The following is a 12,981-nucleotide window of genomic DNA, read 5'->3' as shown; positions in this document are numbered from 1 at the left end:
ACAATATTCTCCTATACTCCATAGCATTAAATGACTTTTCATAGTGAAGTAGCTGTTAATACCAGCAGCTAAGGCTCTCCACACAAAGACACCTCTTCCTCCATGCTTCACTGTAGTAGAGATGCATTTATTATTATATTTCTCACCAAATTTTTGAAGACACCGCTCTGGAGCATTACCATGCAACTTCCCATATTCTGCCAAAAACTTAATTCTGTCTTTGATGTTTTTCTGAGACGACAATGGCTTTTAAAAGTAATGCATTTGCTAATTTCCTGACCAATAATTTGTGGTTAAGACAATTACAAAGCTTAGTGTTTAGCCATTTTGGGAGTGTGTGTGTATGTTGGGAGTGTCTGAGTGTGTGTGTGTATATATATATATATATATATATATATATATATATATATATATATATATATATATATATATATAGCCCTATGTGTGTGTGTGTCACTTACTTCATGCAGCGGGAATAGAGCTGGCAGCGTGCTACAGGCACTTTGATCACGCAAGAAGGGAAAGCCAGTAGGAGGCTGTGACTGATGCGGTCCAGCGTGAGAGAGAGCAGCTGCCTGGCCTGAGGAGAGTCCATCCCACACCTGGAACACACACGGTCCAAATCAATTTGCAACAAATTAAAAGAGTGCAGGGAGAAAGTCAAACACAATTTACACCGAGAACACACTCAAACACAGTTTCATACAGAATGACCTTAATAAAGTCTAAACAGCCTAACACAGTCTGATAATGTTTATCTTAACTTGAGATATATATACACACACATACATCCTATATACTATCCATTTAACACATTAGACATTGGAGCTCAGTTATGAAAGTTTGCTTGCCATCTTGAAACGAATATTTTTAAAGATCATGAAAAATTTCTACCAAGGCCATCTATCCATTAAGATACCAGCTTGTTATATGCGTCTAATGAACTGACACTAACTTTCATCCTCTGAATGAAAAACAGGATGAGGCGTAAAGTGCTTCAAACAGAAAACGTGTGTCGTATTAATGTGATATCATATTAATGTGTTGTCACTTTGAGCTTGGCCTCAGTAACTAATCAGACTGATATCTGGGAGTCTGGAAGCCGCCCACTCCTCTGTGCTTTACACTTAATTGGCACTTACCACTTAAGAGCATCTCGCTTGCACCTGCTATGCTGGCTTGGAAGCACATTTGTTTGTATACATGTACACGCATACATATGGTTTTTAGAAAAGTTTGCGTCAATAATGGCCTCAATAGCTGCAAAGTCATTAGTACTTTATGCATCGGATCGGAGTAATGAGCCACACTTACCAAAGGCCATGAGAAAGGAGATCAAGCTCACTTTAAAAAGTCATTTTCCTAATTAATTTTTTTAGTCTTGTTTTACAGAAAAACATTTCTAAAAAGCTGTAAAAACAGAATAATTTACTCGAGAAACAAAAGACTAGAAAAAAATCAATGTTGAAAATAGAACAAACAACGTGATTACATTATATGGCAATAAATTAATCTGATTAATCATATGCATGTATGTACACATATGCACACACAATCTCACTAAATTAACACATTTAATTGACAGCCCTATTTGAAAACTGCGTAGTGAGAGAGAAAAAAAAATGAATGAATGAATGAATCAATCATCGCAGTCGTACAGCTCCTTTTTTAGGCAGCCAAAACAAGCAAACGAAAGAAAGAGACAGGAAGAGAACAGAGAGAGGGTGAGATAAAGAGGTGCCACTGGCAAGTTTAAACTGATTTAAGAAGAAAAAAGCTGGTTCTCTTGACACATGTGAGTAGGAGAGCGTAACAGAAGACGTAAGAGCTGAATATGAACCACTACTATAGTTAGATCAAAGAAAAAAAGCAAGAAAAAGACTATTAGATAGACAAAAGCCAGACAACTTACACAGAGGATACAAAGACAGCAAGATAAAAAAGGAAAGTGTTTGTGAAAAGAGAATGACGTCAATTAACACTCAAGTCCACCATCCTAATTGTGTCATTGTTGGTTTCGCTACAGTGTCTTGATCGATATGGATGATGACACAGGCATTTTTGTGCAGTCTCCAACGGTCGCGGCCTCCCTGACCCTGCGCGTGTCAAACGATTTACCTCTTTACTGCCGTGTGATGAGAGGTGGCAGAGGTTATGCAAGGCCAGCATGATCGGAGCCTGATCTGATTACTCCATCTACACTCCTCTGATTAGCCGGTTTCCCGCTGCGCTAGACAAAGCGAGCACTGTCAGAGCCGCCATTCTCATCACACACACACTCCTGCTCTGATACATTGCATGGCAATTTTGAGTGATTCATGCTGATTCATGTTTTACCAAGAGTGTTTGTTTTTGTTTAGCTAATACTGTGTTTGGAAATTAACAACCTGCATATAGGTTCACCCGATTTACAGCATATGTTTTTGCTTTAGAGTGTAAAAAGTTTCTCGGCTTTTTAATAAGTGGTATAGAGAGTGCGAATGTGAGGAGAAACAGAATAAACAGCATTTAGTCTGTCTGGATGAAGATGCAATTAGCACTATATCCATGGAAAATGAGTGGTGCTTGCAAACTCCTACCACCTTCAGCGAGAAATAATGACCAGTTAACGCCCCATCTGTTTGCATGCCGTGACTTGTGATTCTCCACCATTATACAATAACAAAAGGCCGCGTTTTAGTATTAACCTCTACCTGTCTGGGTTGTAGCCTTCCAGTTCCTCAAGGAACACATTGTTGGTCGTCACAGTGTTATCCCTGTTAGGGGTAACAAGGAATTTGAGGATGGTCCCTCGGCTGGAACCCAGGAAAAGGACCGTCTGGTTGCCATAGGGACCGGCGTTTGTGTCCACCACCATTTTGTTGAGCTGGTATCTGAAAGCAACAGAAGACAACTTAATTCATTCTTAAATGAGACCGAATGGAAGAGAGGCATTAAATTGTAAACCAAAACCTGCTGCCAAAATAACAAAAGGCACAAATCCGAAAAGCAATTTGAATAGACAAGCTGGCATATCTTGAGGAAACCAAAACTGCTCTACTAGGATGATTCAGCTTTCTAAAATAAGGCTCATCTCCTTGAGTGTTTAAAATGACACAAACAACTTGTCACAATAATCTTGTTGTGCCCTGTGGGATGCTGAGAAACCCCAGCTACTGGAACCCCATAGTCTGAAGACTGAGATTGGACAGATACTAATGCTAGCAGACGTCACAGCCAGGAAGAAAAGCATGACCAGAAGAATTTAGCAGCTCAATTTAATGCTCATTATATGTTATTTTGCTTGAAGTTTGTGAAAAATCCAGCTAAAATCAGCTTCTGAAGGTTGAAGTTGGTCATTTGCCTGCCCAGGGTAGTCCAGGTGGTTGATGGACTACCAGATGGTGTTGTTGAGCTCAACCTGATAGCTCATCTAGAGCTGGTAGTCCACTTCAGACCAATGACAAACCAGATACCATGTTTCTTGTATGACCTATGTTGTTTTAACAGTGGTCTAGGATGCCTGAGAGAAAGTTGTCCTCACCTGACCATGGTTCTAACAATCCATGGTCTCTGACCAAGCGATGGGATGGCTTCATCCATCAGTGGATGGGTCTTGACAAAAGTTAGCATATCATCGGGGAAAGAGTTGGAGGAGTTGAACTTCGAGCCTTGTACGGCACAACCACCCGGTCTGAGAAATTCACAAACACAGCACATTATTATAAACTTTCTCTCTGCAGGTTGGCATTTTAGGACATAAAACACTCTCTAGAGTTGTAAATGTCATTTCATTTGGTACCTCGGTTTGGGCACAACCTCATCTGGAACAGGTGTCCATATCGACTCAGGCGATTTCTGCTCTTTAAATCTTCCATCAAACACTCCGGCCAGCTGCTCCATGTCGAAAGCACACACTGCAGAGCCAGGAATACTGAAAAGAAAAGAAAAAAAAACACGGCATAATGTTTGTATTACGTGATACCCTCAGACCTGTTCTGTTTCCTTGATACTGCTCTGTGCTGGAGGAGGCTTGCAACACCAAACGGATTTAATTTATCACAAACATGTCAAAAACACATTAGTTGACAGCCTTGAATAGATCCATACATGGGTAATTGGACAGTCATTTCAAAGTAAATAGAGCAGAGAATATTGTCCAGAGCTGTCACAGGAAGCCTTGGGTGACTGCAAGCTCTTCCATTCATTGACCTTTTCCTCCCACTGAGGATCTATTCAAGAACACAGCAATACAACAATGCAACAGTGATTATTGTTGGTTTCTCCAAAAATAATATAAGTGGCTCAACGGCCACATGATGAATCAGAATTCATCCTGACCAAAACTGACTATGACCAATACTCATATATAGACGTGGGTCATACACACAAAGACAAAACAACATTAGGGCAACACCGATGACACTGATGAAATGAACTACACAGAAAATGTAAAACCAAACATTATAAACTGTCCTTGGAAATGTCCTTCTACTATGTAATATTACAAGATAATTAATTGTTTAGTTCAAATTAAAGCCCATAAATTTACATATAATGTAAAATTACATATTGTCATTTTATACCCTATGGTAATGCATCTTACACTAAAGTTGACCAATTAAAAGTTTATTTATAGTGTACATGACTGTGTGCATCTTAAAGTAATTAAATGATATTTTTAGTCTGGAAATAATTACTATTGCTTGGACTTGGAATCATATTGGATTTATATTAACCCCTAGCAAGTATCTTCAAGCCATGAGCAATGCATACTTTAAATTGTGTGATTTGTCGTCTTATTGCATCTCTTAAAGCATCATGTTTCCTTCTTAAGAATCAGTGAAAGTTTTCACCATTTGTAATATTAGTCTAAGTCCCTTAGCATGAAAAAATGGATCTCAAAATCCTAGCCATTGTTGAAAAGGGTTCAAATATGTAGAACATTCTAGAAAACCAAAGAATGTGCAGGACCTGGAGGATTTTTAAAAAAAAACAGTGCTCAGTTTAACTGGTCAGGTCATGGTTATGTAAACTTTTAAACTGGTTCATATGTGTAAATTAAGTAATTGGATATTTTTCATCCTTAAAAATACATTCGAAAGGGGGAATTGGTTTCAAAAGGAGGTTTTCACAGCGGTGCCATAAAGAACCATTTTGGGTTCTCCAAACAAACTTCCATTGAATAGTTCTTGAACCATTTTTTCTTAGTGTGAAGAACAATTTCATCATTTCAAGAACTTTTTCCACTATACAGAACCTTTAGCACAATGGAGAGGTTAGATGGATGGATTTGTTCAAAGAACTTTTATTTTTAAGAGTACGCTTATTCAGGATAATACTAAATAAAAAAATAACATGCAATTTTATGATCCTTCCTTCTTGCATATTCTGCAAGTGGCATGTAAACATATGAGCAGAATGTCAGTTTCTCCATACAGCAATTTTATGCAATATCTCAAAATGCGCATAAAAATACATGAATGGAAACCGAAATAGTGATTGCATCTCTCTCCTCCAACTGCAACACTGAGCTTCGTTCTCTAAACTGTCCTGAAATGATTTGTCTCTGGTGAAGTGACAGCTTTCAGCACTTAAAGACTTCTTAAGAGAGAACAGAGAGTCATATAGGGCGAGTCAGTTCAGTTCTCGTTTACGCCCACTCATTCTCTCTTTCGCTACTTTCTCTTCATATTTTCTGGCACTGACATACTTTATAAGTACAAGACACAGCTGTATCCTTGACACAGGTGAGTCGTTCACTCCTTCTCCACCGCTCTCTTGAGCTTAAGCTCTTACAATCTTATTGGTGCTAAAACTCATTTGAAGAACCTTCTGCTTCGAAAACAGACGGCACACAGTACGTTTGTCACCCAGGATTCTATGGGCTTCAACAAATGATTCTGAGAGACTGGATGGCAGTGACACCCACGCTGACCTGGCAAAATCACCCATGGTGATCTGGGCTTTGTGGTCAGTGTAAAGCGTGCATGAGGAGTATGGCTTGCTGGGATTGGAAGGGAATTAATGTGAGAGTCTGTAAAGCTCAGGGGCAGAAGCAAGGATAAACAGCTGTCTCCAATAGTATTGAGGGGCACATCTGCCACATGTCCAGTGGTTGCAGAGGGTTTTTATGTGCGTGTGAAAGCATAGGCCAGACAGCAGCTGAGAATGACCTACTGATTGACAGGGTTGAAACTGTTCAAACGGTTCAGCTTCAGCATTTAGGCAATTTTCTGACAAGACCTCATTAGGCTCATACCAGCCTGATCATCAATGTCATCAGTCTGACACACTGCAGACCCTCCAACAGGCCTGACAGGTGAACAACTTGCAGCAGTGGCAGAACACGGCTTTCTCTTTTTAAAACAGAATATCAAACCATATGCATTCTTGTTTCTCGTAACATTTCTTTCACATAAAAACGTATTTTATACATAAAAAATATATTTCTAAAACAATTTTGTGCTAAACTATTATTGTGCCATGTGTTAAATGGGATATATTCTATTTGTTTTTTATGCATTATGAATAGTTCAGGTTTCTTACAGCCAGAATTCGGTATACATGACCATTTACCACCCATAAAACCTCAATTTCTGCTACTGTATCTTCAGTGTTGGGGAGTAACTAGTTACATGTAACGCCGTTACGTATCGGTAGTTTAATTACAAAATACATGTAACAGTAATCCGTTACAGTAACTGAAAAAAAAAAAGTGTAATTAAATTAGTTACTTATGAAAATGGTAATGATTACAAAGGGGGTTACATCTGAATACTTTCTGTAAAAAGCTAGGATGTGTTACAGTATATATTCACACTATCATTCATTCCAGGCCTATTAAACCATTCAAGTGCAATAAGATGCAGAATAAGAATCTAGTGTGACAGACACACACACTCTCGTTCACAGAGATAGCGCACGGCCGCAATGAGTTCCCTTTCCCTCTCTTGAATGAGCAAAAACACAAAAGTATGCCAAAATGTCCTCTGTCTATCCTTATAAGTCTTAAATGAAGTCTTAAATGACCGTAAAGAGCTGTGAGAAATGATGTGTGTCAGATCCGCGTCATGTGTGGCAGCTCTTCAAGTGACAGCAGCCATTAATGTAATAACAAAAGACTTTTGTAGCTTTAAGATTAATCTATATTTAATTTAGATTTTATGCAGACTGTGAAATAAGTGTTTGATAAATGTATTAAATTTTGGTATATTTACTACCAGTTAGATCAAATATTTAAACAGTCTTTATGATGTTTCTATATTAATTTGGAGATTAAATGTGAAATTATTACAATATAAATTAAAAACTTAAATGTTAGGTGCAATTAATCTTTTATTACATAAAAATTGTGTGATTAATTAGTTTTAAAAAATGTTATCGATTAACCGCACTAGTTGAAAAATATCGATTTGTTGCTTTGCCTGTTTTTGATGTGCACGATGCCTCTCGTCATTTCTGATGCTTTTGATTTACCAATTACATCAATCCACATTTGTGCTGAAAGCTTTAGGCTTCAAGTCGTCTGAGAGTTGTCGCCATGGCAAGTGATAAAAATGAGTTCCAGAGCTGCCTGGAAATGTAAAAAATAATTCAAAGTCCTTCTCACTACAGTGGTTCTAAAATAACTTTATGAATCGGCGATAATAGTTTTTGTGCGCAAAAAAACCCTAAATAACGACTTACATAGTGATGACGATTTCAAAACAAGGCATCATGAAGCTTCGAAGCGTTATGAATCAGCGAGTCGATTCAGCGGTTTTAGAACCACTGTAGTGAGATGGACTTTGTAACGACGTCTTTAGTACCTTTTAAGGGTTTGAGAGTGAACCGTGCATTGAGCCAATGGAGGCCTTTCAGAGCCATCAGATTTCAACTAAAATATCTTCATTTATGTTCCGAAGATGAACGGAGGTCTTACGGGTGTAAAACGACATGAGGGTAAGTAATTAATGACAGAATTTTCATTTTTGGGTGAACTAACCCTTTAAGTGCAATACAAAGATCAGTAAAGGAAATTTGATTGAATTAGTGTACGGTCTGCCAGTTTAAACAGAAAAGGTCCTCTGTGTCTCTTTCTGTATATCTCATCTTGGAGCTCTGTCAAAATGCTTCTCCGTTGCTCCTGTTTTTTCTCTTCACCTTTGTGAGCCCTCTCTGTCTCCACTCTCTCTTTAAATGTCCCTCAGCTGCCTCAAACCTGAGCGTGTGCCTCTCCAGCAGATTCGGGCCTTCTTTCATTTCCCCCTTCAATCTGAACACAGCATCTTCCTCCTGCATCCACCATGATCCACTGAGAGGATGATCTCACCTGCAGCCTCTCATTTACAACAATCTCACTCCCTCTCACCAGCCCTGCTTGGAGCCTCGGCCTCACACCTCGAAGCATCAGGAGCTCAAATGAGATGCAAATACCTCTCTCCCGCATGTTCTGTTTCTGTGAGAGTGAAACCGGTCTCCTAAAGAGAGAATATTCTGAAAATATTTAATATGCATTAAGCGTTTTAATGTTTTATTGGAACACATTTGATTCACCAAACACTTTGAACGCTAGCGTACTTTCTAGGAATGATCCGAGCCATGTCTAGGGATAAGAATATCTTGGACACTTGGGAGGTGAGCTAAGTTTTATCTTGAACTCGTAAACAACCACCCTAAACTCCTAGCAACCACACAGCAAGCCCTGGAAATCATCCTCAACACCCTAGCACATGCGTTGACTCCATGAACTGTGGGGCTCATGTGAGCGATGCAAGTTCCCCGCTTTTTCTTCCCATCATCTACTACAGTCCATGCATAAAAAAAATGAAAACTCTATGCATTGATGCCATATACAGCAAAGTATAAAGGAGAGAAATAATGAATAATTTTTTCCAGTCTTGGTTTCTGGAAGTATTTTTCCCATTAATTTCCTCCAGATGGATTTAAAAACATTATTCAATAGAGAATAATAAACCAATAACCAAAACCAACCACCTCCTCAAACTTTGATTATACCACCCTTCAAAAGTTTGGGGTCAGCAAGATTTAAAAAAAAAAGAAATTAATACTTTTATTAAAGGCAAAATATGTAAGATTTTTGGATCAAATTATCCAAAAACCACTAAAACGATGTTATAGATTTAGTTGACTTGTACTAAGAATGTTTAAATCCAGAAAAATAAGCAATTTTAAACATGAAACGGACCGTGTCCGTTCATCGCCTATCAATGACATCATACCCACGTTCCCCTTGATTTACGGTTTTATTTTGTAGAAACCATGGAAACACCAAAGATGCTTTAATATATAATGTGTTTTATTAGACAGGTGGGCAACTGTTTGGATGCATTCATTGATAGAAAACTAATCATTGTTATACGGCTCAACACAGTTAGTCTGGAATCTCGTTTTCATGATTTACTGCGAGTACCATATTTTACCATGCCTAATATCGATCCAGCTTACTGCAAGTGTGCAACAAGTGTCTCATATTAGCCGCCGAGCGAACAAACAGAGTAGCATTATAACATAACTTTCAGCACACTCAAATAATGTATCTAATATGATAAAACAGCGCTGCGTTACCCCACATATACGCATGACCGGAAAAAGCGGAAGAGGTCATCTGCGGCGTAATAAAAGCTCTGCGAAATCATGGCGTCATCAAACTACGCCTTTGTTTTGAATAAGCGACCTCTAGCGGCGAAAAATTACATATTGTGGCATTAAGCAAGGGCACTTTAAATTGATCAAAGATTTTTATTTTATATATATATAATATATATATATATATATATATATATATATATATATATATATATATATATATATATATATATATATATATATATATATATATATATACACACACAATTTTATTTCATTTTAATTTTGAACGTTCCATTCATCAAATAATCCTGTAAAATGTATCATGGTTTCCACAGGAATATTATGCAGCACAACTGTTTTCAATATTAATTTCAACATAATAATAAAAAAAGGTTTCTTGAGCATCAAATCAGCATATTAGATAAGCATATTACATCAGCATATTGATTTCTGAAGTAATGACATTCAGGCCATCAACCTTGGTTAGCATAAGAGACTTCTTTCAAAAACATTACAAAATCTTACCAACCCCAAATGTTTGAACGGTAGTGAATATGAAAATTAGAACTACAAGACTACAGTACATACTTCTTTTATGAAGGAGCTCATCCTTATAGGATTACAAATTAAGTTATTCATTCAAATCCCTACCATGTACGAGCAATAGTAATAGTGATGCTTTGCTTGCCTTATTTGGGAAAAAACTGCATGAATATTTAAAGTAAGATTTAGAATTTAAACCTGCTCATGTATAAATAAGCAGCATTTATGCGAAACCAGCAAAATGTTCAAAATCCACAGAATAGTCCTGTAACCGCTCTCCATTCAGCATGAGTCCCTGCATTCTAGACAATCTGCACTTTATTACCGTCCTTCCCATAATACTTATACCCATCTCAACCACATCCCAACATGGGCTCCTCTCATTCCCATAGTCCTCCCCTGCTGCTGCATCTGCCACGCAATAACCGGTCCCGGCAATTTGTCTGAGAGCTCTTTAACAGACCACACATCCTCCCAGCAAGCTAGCGAAGCCCCCTGTGCTGTTTATAGAGGACTGCAGCTGCATACGGGAATGCTTGTACAGCTGGACGCTCCCTGCCACAGCACCTCGGTGCTCCATCTCTTACTGAGCCCGCCGTGGATCCGTGCCCTCAGGATAAGAGGAGAGGAACCATGTAAGAGCCAGTTGATAAAACCCTTTTTTACTCTTGTGAAGGAGAGGTGGGGGGAGATGTGGGCTATTATTGACCGCCTCATTCAGTCGTCCTTGAGTATCCCACATAACCCCCCCACATACACTCATCCTTCATATTTTTCCTCTTCCCGTCTCGACTCCCCCAGAGCAGCCATTAGCAGACTGAGATGTTATTAGACTTGGCATTTGCTGTGGTTTGGCCCCTGCTCTGACATAAATACACATTTGCATGCTGGGAGTCCTGCCCTTCTTCCATCATTCAGAGGCTGCTCTCTTGCTCTTCATTTGTCTCACACACACAGGTCTCATTAAATATTACCAATCATGCACGCTCTTACACACACTGAGGACATAGTTCAACAAGATATTAAATGAATCAACTGATGTAAAGTCTGAAATTTGACTTTAAGCCATTATTCATTTTCACAAAAAAATTAAATAAATAATCATTGTAATCATTATACATCATTACATTTAGATGACCTTTGCAGTCATCTAATGCTCACTCAAAGTAAATATTTAAAAACATTAATGATTTAATAAAACTGTTAAATGTAATTTTTACCAAATCTCATTATGAATATAATCTGTGGTGGCTAAATTTAAAAATGATTTTTTAAAAACATTTTATTTGACATTTATTTAGAAATTCATTTATTTAGTCTACAAATTCAAAATACATAAAACAATCAGTGTGATTGTTTTTGAAATTGTTTGAAATAGTTGAATTGTTTTTTAAATAAATTAAAATAATAATTTCAATCAATAAATTCATTTTTTTACTTCTATTAAATCAAAGAATCCTTAAAAACGTAGCAATTTCCACAAAAATACTAAGAAGCACAACTGTTATAATGAAGACATTCATAATAAGAAATGATTTCTAAAGGATCATGTGGATGCTGAAAATTCAGCTTTGCCATCACAGGAATAAATTACATTTTAATATATAATGTAAAAATATGTCACAATATTACTGTTTTTACTGCATTTACCAAACAAATAAATGCAACCTTGATGAGCATAAGAGATGTATTCATTTATTTTTGGGTGAAATGTCCCTACGAGCAGTCACTCTCAGACCTTGAACACACACACTGGTAGGAACGTGCATCCATGAACCATTTTCTCCCAATTTTCTCTACTCTTCATTTCCTCTCATAGTAATGACTCTTTAAGCGTCTTCACTCCCACCCTCTTGACAGGCCTCCCTCTTTTTGTGTTCTCACATTCTTTCCTGTAATTATTTCCAGCAAACTCTGTCAAAACATGCACTTGCTCCCTGATCCCAAAAATATATGTTTTGTTGTTGCTTTCCTCTCTAAGTGTGACATCTTGGTGACAGCCTGTCAGCATGTGTACATCTCCCCACGTCAATCCCATTCCTCATTCATACATCAATCTCCATCTCTCCCCCTCCCGTTCTCTCGCAGCGCCTCTCTACATGCCATTAAAACCTGCAATAATATTCCCTGCAGTGTCGCACCAGTGTTCTATATTCAGTGGTTTTTCACCAACAATCCCACAGGACGACCTAAACCCAGAGCGATTGTACCCGTTTCTCCCAGTGCTCCGCTGTTGCCACCAGCCTGTGATATTTCCAGCTCAAATGTCTATCAATGAGGCTGCTAATGCACTATATTTGGGAATTTATCTCTCGAGATTCACAGTCTGGTTGGAATCGGGTGGTTCTTAGTCTTCTTTAGCTACACTTTCAGTGTAAAGGTCTACATTGCAAGTCTACAAGTGCTTCGTCAGAAAGAGGCCACATATTCTATTCAATATATATATATATATATATATATATATATATATATATATATATATAAGTTCAAAAAGAACGGCATTTACTTTAAACAGATTTTTTTGTTGTAACAATGAAAACATATTACTGTCACTTACTGATTACAATTGAATACTTCCCTGCTGAATAAAAAAATGTATTTAATTTTTCTTTTTCTTCTACTGACCCCAAACTTGTGAACGGTAGTGTAGGTACGCTTGTATATCTTGTTTACATTATGTGCTATTGAGAGTTTCCAACAAAATCTTTCAAAGATTGATTCCTAGCAAACTTTGGCAAGTTCTTTCGCAGAAAAAAATACAACTTGAGTGATACAAACGAGTGCACCCTGACTCCTGGAACTGGAAGCCAGCCAATCAGAAAGAAGCTAGTGAAATCAGCCAGTCATTGCCATTTTTGTGTGCAA

General features: G+C 37.8%; 1 protein-coding gene across 2 annotated transcripts in view; it reads right to left on the bottom strand.

The window, feature by feature from the left end:
- Positions 1-12,981, bottom strand: part of sema6bb (sema domain, transmembrane domain (TM), and cytoplasmic domain, (semaphorin) 6Bb) — a 141,106-nt gene that overhangs the window by 25,968 nt on the left and 102,157 nt on the right. For both annotated transcript variants that reach the window (XM_079827855.1, XM_079827854.1), the window contains 4 exons: positions 3,782-3,913; positions 3,524-3,673; positions 2,694-2,873; positions 462-602 (listed from right to left, as the gene is read on the bottom strand). In XM_079827855.1, the coding sequence (XP_079683981.1) occupies positions 462-602; positions 2,694-2,873; positions 3,524-3,673; positions 3,782-3,913 (603 nt within the window). The remainder of the gene's footprint in view (positions 1-461; positions 603-2,693; positions 2,874-3,523; positions 3,674-3,781; positions 3,914-12,981) is intronic.

This window comes from Gobio gobio (genome assembly GCF_949357685.1).
Source record: "Gobio gobio genome assembly, chromosome: 10".
Taxonomy (NCBI): Eukaryota; Metazoa; Chordata; class Actinopteri; order Cypriniformes; family Gobionidae; genus Gobio; species Gobio gobio.
The sequence above is the reverse complement of the archived record's forward strand: the minus strand, read 5'-3'. Positions and strand labels throughout refer to the sequence as shown.